This window comes from Anarrhichthys ocellatus, unplaced genomic scaffold, assembly GCF_004355925.1.
Source record: "Anarrhichthys ocellatus isolate YVR2014 unplaced genomic scaffold, GSC_Weel_1.0 scaffold12, whole genome shotgun sequence".
Taxonomy (NCBI): Eukaryota; Metazoa; Chordata; class Actinopteri; order Perciformes; family Anarhichadidae; genus Anarrhichthys; species Anarrhichthys ocellatus.
Genome location: NW_022280042.1, coordinates 473155 through 489366, shown reverse-complemented (window position 1 = coordinate 489366; position 16212 = coordinate 473155). Strand labels below are relative to the sequence as shown.

Below are 16212 nucleotides of genomic sequence, written 5' to 3'. Positions count from 1 at the left end.
GTCAGGCTCACAGTATGCGTCACTCTTTAGCGTCTGATACAAAGCGGCGGAGAGAGGGTTGTTCCATCGCTGTGCTATTGTGTTTGTGTGCTGCTATATGCTGTGTCACAGAGCAGACAGGCCTCGGCCTCTTTCATTCAACATCCGGCACCTTCCACCAGGTTTGAGGTGTGGATGTGTTTATTTGTGCTTTAGAACGTAACCGCTGTGAAACAATCATAAAACTGTAAAATGAACAGTGACTCAAAAAATACAATGCATCTTCTAAGCAATATTTCTGTACTTTCTATCTATAAATTAAAAACGAACCCCCTAATTATGTACATCTTTCTGCACATACTGCTGGCTTCTAATCAGAGACCTCTGACTGTTGTAGGACGTGTGTGCGTCCAGTAGTGGTCTATGGTGGAGTCAGCACTAGTCACCAAATAAGAGACATCTTCAGGGGGTGCAATGTGCTGTGTGGAACACCAGGGAGACTGTTGGATGTGATTGGAAGAGGAAGGGTAAATGCATTCAGTATTTTCAGTCATACAGTCATTAGTTGAAAGCTTTCACTGTAACTGGATGGTGTTTGTGCTCCAGGTTGGGTTGACTAAGCTGCGGTACTTGGTCATGGATGAGGCTGACCGGATGTTGGATATGGGTTTTGAGCCCGACATGCGCCGCTTGGTGGGCTCCCCTGGATTGCCATCCAAAGAGAACCGTCAGACTCTGATGTTCAGTGCCACCTACCCTGAGGACATCCAAAGGTCTGCACCTTCATCAGCCACATCTTGTACTGTAGAAGTGAGCTTGGCATGCATCAATACGGTCGTGTGTTTTTGCAGGTTGGCGGCTGACTTCCTCAAGACTGACTATTTGTTCTTGGCTGTGGGTGTGGTGGGCGGAGCCTGCAGCGATGTGGAGCAGAAGTTTATCCAAGTCACCAAGTTCTCCAAGAGGGAGCAGCTCGTTGACATTCTCAAGACCACAGGTACGGTCTTTTGTAGCTATTTTACCAGCCTCCAAATATTAGCAAGGACAATGTATCAATGAATACTTGGAATCCAGTCAGCTAAAACTAGACTAGGATTACTTGCAGCAGATCCATATAAAAATCTACTCTATAAAGGTGGCATTGCTACATAGCATTATGTAGCTTTTAACCACAGAGCACTCTGCAGCTCTTGTAGGACCGAATATGTAACATGAGCTGGTGTTTGTCTTACAATCTTCATTTAGATGTTTTTGCAATGCTTCAAACCTCCATTCTCTCTAATGACCACCAGGGGGCGACTCCTCTGGTTGTTTAGAAGTCTGAGAAAATGACTACTTCTCGATTTATTACCTCAGTAAACATTGTAAACATGAGTTTATGGTCTCAATCTCTAGTTTCAAGTCTTCTTCAATACAGCATGATTATTTTATTAAGTTATGGTCCATTTTGAGTCAAATAGACTATAAAGCAGGGTATGCTTTAGGGGGGGCTACACAGTGATTGACAGGTCTCTACCAGAGACGAACCCAGAGCTTACAACCTACAGTCCACAAACAATGGGTGACATCACGACGACTGCGTCCACTTCTTATCCGTCTGTTTTTTGCAGGAACGGAGCGCACAATGGTCTTTGTGGAGACCAAGAGACAAGCGGATTTCATTGCCGCATTCTTGTGCCAGCAGAAGGTTCCGACTACCAGCATTCATGGGTAAGTGATGTGTCAGTAATGTATTTACAGGAAGTAATGAGTAATCTGTACATCTGAATGCGGTTAGACCTATGTTGTGTTGTCTCACAGTGACCGTGAGCAGCGGGAGCGAGAGCAGGCTCTGGCAGATTTCCGCTATGGCAAATGTCCAGTCCTGGTGGCAACCTCTGTAGCTGCCCGCGGTCTGGATATTCCAGATGTACAGCATGTGGTGAACTTTGACCTCCCCAACAACGTTGATGAATACGTCCACCGCATTGGGAGAACTGGCCGCTGCGGAAACATTGGGAGGGCGGTGTCTTTCTATGACCCCGACACTGATGGCCAGTTGGCCCGCTCCCTTGTCACAGTCCTGTCCAAGGTAAGAGCCGTCAGCTTTATCACACACATGGGTGTTGGGCCTTTTATTAGTAATTAACATTACAGGAAGTACTCAAAGCACAGTGAGTGTTGGCCTTCATGGTGTCATGTGTGTGTTGACTGGGATGGACAGGCCCAGCAGGAAGTGCCCTCGTGGTTGGAGGAGTCTGCGCTCAGCAGTGGTGGACCTGCAGGTTTCAACTCCCCCAGGAAGGGATTTGCCTTGACAGACTCCAGGAAGGTAACTGCATTGTTTGTTTTATTCCTCTGAAATGTTGGTGATGTCGGTGTCTGTCCTCACACTGTCCTCTGTCCCATCACGTGTCCTCAGGGAGGATCTTTCCAAGAGAAAGATGTGAGGGGCCAGCCGGCTGCTCAGCCTGCAGAGGAGGAAGAAGAATGGGAGTAGAGCAAATGTTAAAGCAACAAACAGCATTGACTTGAGTTATTTTTGTTTTAAGGTGTCTAGCTTGTTGTAGTTTTAGCAAAGAATTTCCGTTTGAAGACTAGACTAAGTTTAAAATTGTGAAATGTCAAAGTTTCAAGGTGTCCCAATTACAATTGTGTTGTGTTTTCAAGGATAAAAAATCTCAAATAAATACATATTTGTTCAAAGCAAAGCCTACTTTTATTGTCACGTGTTAAATTTAAGGCAGTCCAGTAGTTCTTATATTCCCAAAAGCATTTAATCCTTTGAAGTGAGTCCTCCCTGAAAGACCCAAAGTCCACTTTAGAAATGAAGTGTAAATGTGACGATTGTTAATGGCCATGGAGTGCTGATTTTAGAAAGATTGGGATTAATAGCAGTCTGAATTGATTCCAGTGAAGGAATCATATAGTATCGTCTATAGCTAGTATAAGAATGGAAGTCGAAATATGAGCCAAATGCAAGATGCCATCATCACTGTTTGAACAGTGTGATAGTTGGTCAGTGGGAACAGATTGTCCACCAATGACTCCAGACTGTCCAGTTCAGCTTTTCTAACCAGCTCACCAGAGCACCGGCTCCTACAGACTGACCTGAGATCTGCAGGAGCCTGTTTCACTCTGTAGGATCAGTGAAGAGGACCTATGTCGTATGAGCAGTGGCGGCTGGTCAATAGAAGGCAATGGGGCATGGCCCCACCTTGAGTCACACACAAAAAAAAAAAAATTATAATCACAAATTATACAAATTGTCTGTGTTTTTGAACTATGGAATGTACCCAGTAATGTGTAAAATATATCTGCACAAAATATATGCTTTTCCTGCTCGTCCTCTCCGCCTGCGTGCTCGTCTGCTCGTGCTCTCCGCCTGTGTGCACGACACGTCTCAGAATGCGCAGCTAGGGGGGCCAAATCATTTTGACCCCAAAGAGGCGGGTCTATGAAGCAGTTTAGCCAATTGCTGATTAAAGATATAAATGAGTGACATACAATTTAGCCAATCAGCGCCCTCAAATAGATTCAGTGTGGGGCCAAAAAGATTTTGCCCCCCTAGCTGCGCATTCTCGTCAGGAGAAGTGTCTACAGGCGAGCGCCAGCGCGAGCACTACTCCAAGTCTCGTTTGCAGGAGATTCTGCAGGCCAAAGAGCTGATCCCCAGATCAGCCTGACCCCACAATCAGACAGCAGACTAGCTGGAAAGGGAAGCAGTACATGCGAAGCTTCTCTACTGTACACCAGACAGGTTTGGCTAGCTGGATGACGTCATGCTAATAATTTATTTAGCTTTTTAAAACAACGGGGACAGATCCAGCACGGACAGTTGGGGAGTGAGGGATGAGGAGGTAAGGAGACATGAGAACACCAGGGTACACATGGAGAACTCTGTCAAGCTACATATTAGACAAAGTGAACATCTTTTCTTCTACATAGTTGTCCTCAGTCTCATCTGCTTAACTTGGTCATGGAGACATCAACATGTAATTGAGATGGTAAATTAACAGTGAGAATTCCATCCATCCGTTTTCCTCCGCTTATCCGGGGTCAGGTCGCGGTGGCAACAGGCCAAGCAGGCCGACCCAGACTTCCCTCTCACCGGCAACATGTTCCAGCTCATTCTGGGGGATCCTGAGGCGTTCCCAGGCCAGCTGGGAGATGTAATCCCTCCAGCGTGTTCTGGGTCTTCCCCGGGGTCTCTTCCCAGTTGGACGTGCCTGGAAAACCTCCAGTGGGAGGCGTCCAGGAGGCATCCTAATTAGATGCCCGAACCACCTCTGCTGACTCATTTCGACGCGAAGGAGTAGCGGCTCGACTCCAAGCTCCCTCCTGATGACCGAGCTCCTTACCCTATCTCTAAGGCTGAGCCCGGCCACCCTACGGAGGAAGCTCATTTCGGCCGCTTGTAGCCGCGACCTTGTCCTTTCGGTCACGACCCAGAGTTCGTGACCATAGGTGAGGGTAGGAACGTAGACCGAGTGGTAAATTGAGAGCTTTGCCTTCCGGCTCAGCTCCCTCTTCACCAAGACGGTCCGGTGCAGCGCCTGCTTTACTGCTGCAGCCGCACCGATCCGTCTGTCGATCTCCCGCTCCATCTTACCCTCACTCGTGAACAAGACCCCAAGATACTTGAACTCCTTCGCTTGAGGTAGGCACTCCGTCCCCACCTGGAGGGAGCAATCCACAGAGGCGATCCCGAGACCCCCGAACCTGCGTTCTCCACCCCCAGGCTGCGCCTAGATATCCTGTCCATGAAAGTCACAAACAGGACCGGAGACAAAGGGCAGCCCTGGCGGAGGCCAACACCCACCGGGAACGTGTCTGACTTATTGCCGAGAATGCGGACACAGCTCCTACTGCAGTCGTACAGAGACCGGATCGCCCGTTGTAATGGGTCCGGCACCCAATACTCCCGCAGCACCCTCCACAAGAACCCCCGAGGGACCCGGTCGAAAGCCCTCTCCAAGTCCACAAAGCACATGTAGGCTGGTTGGGCAAACTCCCAGAACCCCTCCAGTAGTCTTGCGAGGGTAAAGAGCTGGTCCACTGTTCCACGGCCGGGACGGAATCCGCATTGCTCCTCTTGTATCTGAGGTTCGACAAACGGTCGGAGCCTCCTTTCCAGCACCTTGGCATAAGCCTTCCCCGGGAGGCTGAGTAGTGTGATACCCCGGTAATTCGAGCACACTCTCCGGTCCCCCTTTTTGAAAATGGGAACCACCACCCCAGTCTGCCAGTCCATGGGCACTGATCCCGACCCCCATGCGACATTGAAGAGGCGTGTCAGCCAGGACAGCCCAACTATGTCCAGCGCTTTCAGCATGTCAGGGCAGATCTCATCCACCCCCGGCGCCTTGTCACCAAGGAGCTTTTTGACTACCTCAGCAACCTCTGCCAGGGATATGGGTGAGCCTCCCCCTAGATCTTCAGGCGCTGCCTCCTCTGCAGAGGACATGTTGGTCGGGTTTAGGAGTTCCTCAAAGTGCTCTTTCCACCGCCCGACGATGTCCCCTGTCCGGGTCAGCATTCCCCCCCCCTGCTGAGAACAGCCTGGGGTAAGCCCTGCTTTCCCTTCCTGATCCGTCGGATGGTTTGCCAGAACCTCCTTGAGGCCAACCGAAAGTCCTTCTCCATGGCCTCCCCGAACTCCTCCCATGCCCGAGTTTTAGCATTCGCGACCACCGCAGCTGCAGCCCTTCTGGCCTGCCGGTACCTGTCAGCTGCTTCGGGAGACCCCTGGGCCAACCAGGCCTTGAAGGTCTCCTTCTTCAGCTTGACGGCTTCCCTCACCTCCGGTGTCCACCACCGGGTTCTCGGGTTGCCGCCACGACAGGCACCGATGACCTTCCGGCCACAGCTCCTAGCGGCCGCGTCCACAATAGAGGCTTTGAACATGGTCCATTCGGATTCCATGTCCCCAACCTCCCTCGGGATGTGTGAGAAGTTCTTCCGGAGGTGGGAGTTAAAGACCTCCCGGACAGGGTCTTCCGCCAGACGTTCCCAGTTCACCCTCACTACACGTTTGGGCTTGCCGGGTCTTTCCAACCGGTTCCCCTGCCATCTGATCCAACTCACCACCAGGTGGTGATCAGTTGACAGCTCTGCTCCTCTCTTCACCCGAGTGTCCAAGACATACGGCCGCAAATCAAATGATACGATTACAAAGTCGATCATTGATCTCCGGCCTAAGGTGTTCTGGTACCAGGTACACTTATGAGCCACCTTATGTTCGAACATGGTGTTCGTTATGGCCAAACCATGGCACGCACAGAAGTCCAATAACAAAACACCATTCGGGTTCAGATCGGGCAAGCCGTTCCCTCCCAATCACCCCCCGCAAGGTTTCTCCGTCATTGCCCATGTGAGCGTTGAAGTCCCCCAGGAGAACTATGGAGTCGGTAGGAGGCGCCCTTTCCAGGACCCCTCCCACCGAGTCCAAGAAGGCCGGATACTCTGAACTGCTGTTTGGTGCATAAGCACAAACCACAGTCAGAGCCTTGCTCCCCGCAACCCATAGGTGCATGGAGGCGACCCTCTCGTTCTCCGGGGAGAACTCCAACACAGCGACGCTCAGCCGGGGGCTCGTGAGTATCCCCACTCCCGCCCGGCGCCTCTCACCCTGGGCAACTCCGGAAAAGGACAAAGCCCAACCCCTCTCCAGGAGCTTGGTTCCAGAGCCAGCGCTGTGTGTGTGGAGGTGAGTCCAACTATATCTAGCTGGTACCGCTCCACCTCCTGCTCTGGCTCTTTCCCCGCTAGCGAGGTGACGTTCCACGTCCCTAGAGCTAGTCTATGCTGCCAGCGATCGGCTCGCCCAGGCCTCCCGCCTGACCCGCCGCCCGGTCTGCATTGCACCCGACCCCGATGCTTATCCCTGCGGGTGGTGGGTCCACAGGGTGGCTGCTCCATGCTGTTTATTCGGGCTGAGCCCGACCGGGCCCCATGGGCGAAGGCCCGGCCACCAGATGCTCGCCGACGAGCTCCCCTCCTGGGTCTGGCTCCGGGAGGGTTCCCCGGTTTGCCTGGTCCGGGCGAGGTGACTGAAGTCCGTGGGCTGCTTTTCATTGGGGTCGTTTTGAACTGCTGAGTGAAAACTCATCATAGCTTAATTTAACATGAGTATTCATAATTACACTTCAGGTTTACTTCTCCTGATCTTTACCTCCTATAACAAGGTCCATAGGGGCATCTCAATAAATAAACATGTTATATTATATAAGTGTTATTTGCTGCTTTTTTTCGTGTTGGAATAAATGTTAAATATTTAACTGCAAAGTAGTAATGCGTGTTTGATACTTTAATTTTTTTTGCATTAAATCATACTGGGATGTTTGCTGAAATTGATAGGATGGCCCTACCTAGAAAATTTTCCACCACAGCCACAGCCACAGCCGATCCAGGCCGGGTGCAGTTACATGGCCAGTGTTTTTCCCATGGTGTTAAAGGTACTACAGAAGTCAAAAAACATGGGCACAAGTCTCTTACTGGATATCAACTGGAAGATCTGAGTATACCAGAAAATTTATTTTTTCACGATAGAAAGTATTTGTTGAATTGGATACAAGTAAAGTCAAAGAGCAAAAACACTTTGTTCAAAATGTATGGTCATTTCCATTATTAGTGCACATGTGTGCAGATACAAACTCCAACATACGGCTCTACAGCTGTTAAAGCGGACTGACTGCTGACCCAACTGTCCTCAGAAACGGTGAAAATAGAAGACAGGTTTATTGTTCTTCATGAGACAAGTACCGATGCTGCTGCAGATCAGTAACGGGTGAACTGACATCTCAATAAATGGTCCACAGGGATCAGCTGTTGTGAACATTTGTTTAGTAATGACAGACCTTAATAAGGAGCAGCTTGTTAGTGGTTGGTGACCAGCAACATACTTTGATCATGTCCTCTCACTGTGTGTCTGGACACCTACCAGAAAGTTACTGTTTGAAGGAACTGTTGTATTGATTTTCAGCTCTAAATCGTTGCAATGTATTTTCTAATTAAGGATACCTTTTCACAAATTGTCATTTTTCTTTTTACCTGATTCATTTTCTGCACAGACAAACTGTTGCTTTAAAGTCAAGTCTCTTGGTGTACGTCTCTGTAGTTTGGAGGAATTCTGTGAGGTCCAACTCTTACCACAGCAACGTCTGTGACAACATGGACGTGGATTCTTTTCTTACTCTTTACTTCAGACCTCCTCCCCCTCCACGCACCAACTCGTTGCCTCAGGTCCGCCGGTGCAAACACTCTGAAGACCATCAGGACCAAGCGCCGGACCTGGGGTGACGGGGCCTTCTCAGCTGCTGCACCTCCCCTCTGGAACGCCCTCCCCATCCACATCCGTGAGGCTGCCTCCCTATCATCATTCAAACAAGCCCTCAAAACCCACCTCTTCAACCTCGCCTTCACCTGCTAACCCCTGCACCCTACCCTCCACCTGCTAACCCCTGCACCCTACCCTCCACCTGCTAACCCATGCACCCTACCCTCCACCTGTTAACCCCTGCACCCTACCCTCCCATTCCGCACAGCTTCTCCAGTTATTCTTTTTTTATTCTTTTTTTTTTTTTACCAAAATGTTCTGTTTGTTTGCTCCTCTTTCTTTTTTTTGTTTTGTTTTTGTTCTGTTTGTCTTTGCCCTGTAAAGCGTCTTTGGGTATTTTGAAAAGCGCTATAGAAAATCGATTTATTATTATTATTACTTGCAGTGAGAAAATACTGCTCAGAAGTGTGTTATAGTATCAAACAATATCTTATAAGCTCATACAGTGCTGTCACTTTACTTCAGGCTGTCATGCTATTGTCTGTTATTGATGTTTTTAAGAGATTATTCAATGGCAGAGATATAGAGTTTATAATCTGATACTTTGTAACGGGCTACGGTTATGGTAGTTATGCTGAACTTATTATTGTATGGAACATAGTTACAATGAAGCATGTTTTAGGTGTGTGCAGATACATGGTCTATATCCTGATACAAGAACAATGGAGACACATCTGGTACAAGCCATGAACTGTTCTTCAAAGCTGACAGAACATGTACACTTGTCCTGCAAATGTTAACATGCTCTCATGTCAGACTTACGTGGTAAACATATCTGCACAGCATTGCTGTGGCTACAGCCTCAGTGTAGCATGTTAGCATAGCTGCTTTTTCATATGAAGGGCTGACATCTGTAATCTTATTCCATCCATACAGGCCAACATGCATAGCAACATTTAGATATGTTAGAGAGGTGCTACTGTTGGAGAAGGACATGCTGGTGTGTCCTCTGTTGATGTCGTCGCAGCGTCTCTCGGCCAGAAGACGTTTGGATGTGAGGGAGAACTCAGGTCCTGTGAAGTCTCTGTTCACTGCAAAACCACCACTGTTTTCCTCTTTAGAAGAATCAAACTTCACAAGTACTTCCACTGTGGCATTTAGTCCTGTTAATAATACTTTATTTATAGAACACTTTTCCTGCAAAGTTTCCAAGAACAAACAGCAAATAAGACCAATGGTAAATGGACAGCGCTGTTCTAGTCTCTGGACCACTCCCATATGGATCTCATCCCACCTCAGTACAGCCACTGTGAGTAGGTTCAGGTCTACATGGGGGTCCTGAAGGCTGCTGTGTCTGAGGAGTATATGTGTGTGATGTTTCAGTACACACTGACATTTCACAGTCACTCATATGAAACGCATTGAGGTCTTTCAACTCTGTTTCCGAGAAGTCCCGTTTTGCTGCTGACAGGTCTAAATACTACAATACCCATGAGCCTTTGCTGTAGGGACAGGAAGCTCGTGAGTGGAACGAAGTACTCCTTTACTCAATAGCCTACTATATACTTGAGTACAAATACAAGGTGTACTTGTAGGCCTACTTTACTTGAGTATTCACATTATATACGACTTTGTATTTTTACTCCACACATGTCTGATTGAGCTGTTCATATCCTTCCAAGTACAGTACAGTTCTGTGTTTAAATGCAGCGCAGCATAGAGCTGTTCCTTTGTGTGCTACATAGACTCTTTAAGCAGGACTTCTATTTAGAATGGACTATTTTACTCTTGGCTACTTAATGAACGAGTATGCTGGTTGTTTTCCCGCCTCTGTCGTCTCCATTACAACGGTTAGTGCTCATAACATTACATTGTATTTTTCGGGGTCATGAAGTCCCGCCCATCGCTTTCATAGTCATTTTGATTGGTCAGCTTCCTGTTGTCCGTTTCAAACCAGCGGAAGCTGCAGAAAAGAAACGTAGCCGCACGGGAAGGAAATCGTCGTAAACATATCTGATGTAGAAATCGGTTTGACAGCACAGAGCAAAAGCTGCGGTAGTTCAGCATGAAAGGAACCGCCAAAAGCAAGGTAAGACCGTGGTCTCCGGGTCCCAGTCTTTAAGTAAGACCACGGTCCCTCCGGGTCCCAGTCTCTGGGTAAGACCGAAATCTCTAAGTAAGACCGCCTCAAGTCAAACACCCACAACCTAAAGCTAACTAGCTGTGTGTCCACGGCTCTGGCTCTGTAACGTTAGCTTGACTGTGACTGCTGCTGTCTGCGTGAATACATCTACATGGGATACCTGGGAGACATGGGTTACGTCACCGTGACGTCGCTTTGATGGAGTCCCAGTTTTACTGCCAGCTCTAGCTTTATTGATGGTGTTGCTTAGTAAAGAGCAGGACTGTAGTTTAGTGCTTCAGCTATGAAACATGCTGACGTTTATGTTATTAACATTTAAATAATGGAGGAGTGTTGACATGCTGCCTGTGACCTGCAGGTGGTGACATCAGGGAGGCTGACAGGAGGAGTCAAAGGACAGCGGTCCAGGAGACGGTGAGTCCACTGGCCTTTACTCCCCTTACTACTGTATACACTGCACCGCCCCATTCTCACACTGGGCTCCTCTACCTGTGGTGATAGAGGGACTCCAGATCCAGGACCAGCAGCCTGCCCCGGACCAGCCTACTCTCTGTACTCCACATCCACAGACTCTGAAGAGCAGGTAATGTTAAACTGTGCAATTGATGAGTCATGATGAAGAACCAAAGATGACATTTCTGACATTTCAAATCCAGATGGGAGATGATGTCATCTGTATGATGTCATCTGAAGAGTTCCGCCCCAATACAACATGTATTATATTCCATAATATAGCTGCACACTTCCATGACTTCCATTCACTGAAAACACACACACACACACCTGACATTTGACATGGGTTGCCTAAGCACAATTCTGATTATGAAATACATAATGAAGTACACGAATAAGATAAACACAAACAAAATACAATATCTATATTCTAAACACAAATCTCATCAGGTTTATTTGTCCTACTCAGTAGAGCGGGTAGTGAAATGCTTTAATGCCGAGCTCAGCGAGGAACAAAGAGGTCACAGGAGCTGGATGGAGGTCAAACTGAAAGCTAGCACACCTGAGATGCCCCGAGTCCTCAGGTGCTGTAGGTCACAGTGTCTGTGTAAACTGTGATGGATGTGTACACTGAAAGTCATCAGCATCATGTTAATCTCTATGAACACATTCTGGAAGCAACGGGACCACATTTAGGTATCGGCAGCATTCTGGTTTTATTGGTTTAAAATGAGCGTTAAACTGGATCACCTCCAGTCTCTCATCTCTAGTTGCTAATCGGACCGTAAACAACGAGCAGCTCACAGAACAGGAAGTCTCGGCCCAGATGTCTGCTGGTTCCACCACAACACCAGGGATGTATTGAGAGGCTCCTCGTGGTCCTCATAGGTTGGCGTCCTGTATCGTCATGTAGACTCCACGTGATGCAAGTGTTGTGTCCCCTCAGGTCTCTTCTCTCCATGAAGGTCTGGACCAGTGTGCTGCCTTGCTCACTGACATCCTTCAGGCAGAAAAGGCAGGTCAGATGACTTTCCTAAATGCATGTAATCATGTAATCATACATGCCTTTTGGTACTGTGATCAAGTTCTAAAGACTTTTCACCAATAGGAACATCAGATTTTTTCAGGATTAGTAAATTAAAAGCTCATATTGCACACCTGGAAAAAGTGTGTGTGTGTGTGTGTGTGTGTGGCCTTCCCACAGCAGTGAAGGGTGGAGCAGCTAAATCGACACCATGTAGCTCACTCTGGAAGAAAACCATCAGGAACACAAAGACAGGTGTGTTTATGTTATTATCATATAGTTTCGCTGCTAAACTGTTGCAGCAGTGAAGTCTTTTTAACAGCAGGGACTGTGTCTCCACAACAAACGAATACAACAAATATTTTGTTCAATACAACAAATACAAGTTCATTTGAGTCCAGAAAACCCAGTAACGGTGAATTACTAAGATGTGGGCGGCTGTGGCTCAGGGTGTAGAGCGGTCGCCCACTAACGGGTGTGTCAGTGTCCTTGGACAAGATACTGTGAATAGAATCCTAATCTAACCTGGAGCTCTGTACTTTGTCTCCAAGTGTTCCCACTCATTCTGTTGGTCCAATAGTAAATGACGCACTGATCAATCCTAGCTGCAGCAACCTCATGGTAACAGAGTCTCTGCTCCCCGGTTCAGAGGACAACAGGTCTCATATTCATGTTGCTGCAGCTCTCTGGAGATGTGAAGCTAAATCCTGGAACATTGCCGTCTCTGTAACAGGATGTGATGATCAATGGTGTTGATTGTAGCACTAAGGTCTAACAAGACCAGTACAGAGACAAGTCCTTTGTCTGATGCTATTAGAAAGTAATTTCACCAGTGCTGTCTCTGTGCTATGATCACTCTGAATCTTGACTGAAAGTCCTCAAATAAACTATACTAATATGTAGAAAGTCACACAACTGAGAGAGGAAGGGTGGGTTAGAGATCGGTCTATAGTTAGCCAACACCTCTGGATCAAGAGGGGGCTTCTTGTGTGCTAAGTTCCTGTTCACTTTTCCAGAGGAGCAATAGAAAGCATCCTGACTGGAACCACAGGGTTCGTACGGTCATGGAAAACCTGGAGAAGTCATGGAATTTTAAAATGGTTATTTCCAGGCCTGGAAAAGTCATGGAAAAAAATAAAATCCCAAAAGTCATGGAAATTTGTTATATTCATATTTCCATGTCGTTCATTTACGCTGAGTTGCCAGCCAGCGTTTCTCAGATTGGAGTGAGACGAGGAGAAAATGTGATGTGATCTTCGCAATAGAACATCTTTGATGTGTCGAGTCTTGGCCAATCAGCGTTCAGATGTCTACATCGTCTTCATTTCCCTCCGTTAAAGTTTGAGTTACGTTATGTACCGTTACCGTTCAGACTTGCTGGGTTAAGTTAACGTCCACAGCATGCGGAACTTTGTCGAATGTTAACGTTCGTCATTATCGCGATTTAGAAGGAAAAAACGTAGCGTGATGAAACATGCAGCCCCCCCCGTGTTCCGGTTCAGTTCACGCGGTCACTCATTAACGTTAAACCGGAACACCGGCGCATCTGGTTGCAGGTTGTTTTGTTTAACTCAAAGTAGGATGATTTCGTGGTCAAAATAACTTTCATGACCACGAAACATGAGGCCCAGATACTGATGAGATGATGAGGTCAAAGAGCTTCAGGAAGAGGATGCTGTTTGTGTAGCGCAGCTTGACGCAGGGCTGAGCTGTGAGTGGAGCTGGGCCTGGATAAAGGTGGAGGTCTAAACAGACGTGAGTACAGCTTCCCGCTGTCAGTGTTTTAAATACATTGATAAGGCAGGGTATGCTAAATGCAGCCTCTGCTCCAATGAGATGAACTACAGCAACAAGGGCTCACATGTCCTCTCATCACACTGACAGACATGTTCACTGTAATGACCACAGCCAGTGTACCAACAGTCCCAACAGTCCCACATTGCTCTCAAGAACCCTGAAGTAATGAGAGGGTTAAGGTGCCTGTACCTTCATTTCAGCAGGCTGCTAATGCAGAGGTGTGTATAGATCACAGCTATTATTTTACTCTTGATAAGTTACCGTAGCCAGAGTAGATTATCATTTTCATTTAAATAATTGAACTGGATTGAATGCATATTAATTGCAAATAGAAGATAGGCCACAATTCTAATGGCTGTACAGTAACAGTGGAAGTTAATATTAAGCCATACAGTAACAGGGTTCAATGAAAAATTTGCACTACAAAAGGGAAAGCAATATGTACACTAGCTGGATGCTGCTACCTACTAAAGCTCTTATTGATGTGTCAGTGTCAACCAGAGTATATTTATAAATGTTTATTCTTTTAATCAAACTATTGTCTCTCATTCGTTTGTGTCATTTAAGGTATACTGTATGCTTTGGAATTCTCATTGTTCGTTTAAATATGACATTTTCTCACTTTTTCATGTATACACCGAGATTTCACAAAATGTTTGGTCATGGAAATTTGGTTTAAAGTCATGGAAATCCATTGGTCAAAATGTGTATGAACCCTGGAACCATCACAAACTAGGATGGGATGTGTACGGCTCAGGACAGGATGGTTCTCCAGAGGGGGATTAAAAGCAGAACATCATTGGTACCGTCTACTAAGCTTCAGTGGTGCTGGTGAGAAGAGCTAAAGGATACTGAAAGACTAAACCCACCCAGACAACCTGCTCACCTGCTGCTCTCTGTAAGAGATGCAGCAGTATCAGCTGATGAACCAGCACACTTCAGAACAGCTTCTCTCCTCTGGCTGTGACACTCCTGAACTCATCCTCCACATTAAATAGAGTTGTGTTTGTTGCTTTTTAGGGACGGACTAAAGTTAGCATATTCTTTATATTGAGACATGATATTGAATTAAATACAGATGGAATCGCTTTTTTAAATTTAGCTAGTGTAGAAACTTTTGACAAGTACTAAAGCTATCATTATGGACATCCATATGAATAATAAAGTCACCTACAATACTGACTTTATCTGTTTTAAAGACTAGATAAGAACTCTGACCTTGGGCCCGGTACACTACAACAAACAGAACTGGCTGTATTGTTTTCCAGCTTGGGTGTGAAAGACTTAAGAACCAGGCTTTCAAATGAGTTATAATTTAGTTTAGGTTTAGGGTTTCATAATAGGCTCGAGTCAAAGATGGCTGCTACTCCATCTCCTCTGTGCCTCAAGGAATGTGAGTATTAATATGACTCTGGGGAGCAGACGCTGTCTCATCTTACAGGAAGTTACAGCTCAAATGTCTCAGTCCTCTTTTCCACATTCTATTGATGGCTGTTCCCTTCATCCTCCAGAACAGAGAGGGTGGCAGCCTGGACCAGGTTCCACAACCCGCCATCCTGCTGTGAAGACCTCCACCCATCCACCTGAGAAACGGACCTCTATCCATCCACCTGAGAAACGGACCTCTATCCATCCACCTGAGAAACGGACCTCTATCCATCCACCTGAGAAACGGACCTCCACCCATCCCCCTCAGACCTCCACCCATCTACTTGAGAAACAGACCTCCATCCATCCACCTGAGAAACAGACCTCCACCCATCCCCCCCAGACCTCCACCCATCCACCTGAGAAACAGACCTCCACCCAGACCTCCACCCATCCACTTGAGAAACAGACCTCCATCCATCCACCTGAGAAGCAGACCTCCACCCATCCGCCTCAGACCTCCACCCATCCACCTGAGAAACAGACCTCCACCCATCCACCTGAGAAACAGACCTCCACCCATCCACCCCAGACCTCCATCCATCCACTTGAGAAACACACCTCCACCCATCCACCCCAGACCTCCATCTTTCCTGGCCGTCCCCAGACCTCCATCTCAATCTCATACTGTGAGGCAGAGTGTGATAGGGAAGAGGAGGAGTTTGTTCCTGTGAGAGACATCGATGTCCAAAGCTCAGCTGTCAGACCGATGTGGACCATGAAGATGTCCAACATGCAGCTAGAGCTTGGACAGGTTGATAAAGTCCCTCAGGACTGCAGTGCAGAGACAGACAGGAAAGGGAAGACAGTTCAGTACCTGCTTGGAGAACTCAAGGCTCTGATTGCTGGACAAGGTAACCTGTCTGTCACTCCACAATATATGGACACAGTCATTTATCAGGTGTCCTCTTCAGGATATCACACATTCTATACAGAGTAGTACATTCTCTCATGTTACCATGGCAGTAGTGAACTTTGACCCTGGGGTGGACAGCTATAGACAAAGTGTGAAGTGATTCACAATCCAGACAGAATGGAAACATCTGCTTTTTGTTTTCATGCAGTTTTGAAGTGTCTGTTCTTCTGTGTGTGTGTGTGTGTGTGTGTGTGTGTGTGTGTGTGTGTGTGTGT

At 47.2% G+C, this 16212-nt stretch overlaps 2 protein-coding genes across 6 annotated transcripts in view; both read left to right on the top strand.

The window, feature by feature from the left end:
• The window catches only part of ddx4 (DEAD (Asp-Glu-Ala-Asp) box polypeptide 4), a 9398-nt gene extending 6729 nt beyond the window's left edge, over positions 1 to 2669 (top strand). For all 4 annotated transcript variants that reach the window (XM_031852089.1, XM_031852086.1, XM_031852087.1 and 1 more), the window contains exons 13-19: positions 377 to 506; positions 586 to 752; positions 831 to 976; positions 1590 to 1689; positions 1780 to 2050; positions 2183 to 2290; positions 2381 to 2669. In XM_031852089.1, coding sequence (XP_031707949.1) covers positions 377 to 506; positions 586 to 752; positions 831 to 976; positions 1590 to 1689; positions 1780 to 2050; positions 2183 to 2290; positions 2381 to 2458 — 1000 coding nt within the window. In that variant the 3' untranslated portion in view covers positions 2459 to 2669. The remainder of the gene's footprint in view (positions 1 to 376; positions 507 to 585; positions 753 to 830; positions 977 to 1589; positions 1690 to 1779; positions 2051 to 2182; positions 2291 to 2380) is intronic.
• Positions 2670 to 10172: 7503 nt separating this feature from the next.
• Positions 10173 to 16212, top strand: part of ccdc14 (coiled-coil domain containing 14) — a 10440-nt gene continuing 4400 nt past the window's right edge. Inside the window, exons 1-6 of one of the 2 annotated variants that reach the window (XM_031852393.1) lie at positions 10173 to 10325; positions 10738 to 10793; positions 10881 to 10962; positions 11779 to 11851; positions 12040 to 12111; positions 15165 to 15935. In XM_031852393.1, coding sequence (XP_031708253.1) covers positions 10302 to 10325; positions 10738 to 10793; positions 10881 to 10962; positions 11779 to 11851; positions 12040 to 12111; positions 15165 to 15935 — 1078 coding nt within the window. In that variant the 5' untranslated portion in view covers positions 10173 to 10301. Of the gene's footprint in view, positions 10326 to 10737; positions 10794 to 10880; positions 10963 to 11778; positions 11852 to 12036; positions 12112 to 15164; positions 15936 to 16212 lie in introns of both variants that reach the window. The other variant, XM_031852392.1, reaches the window with a different exon arrangement.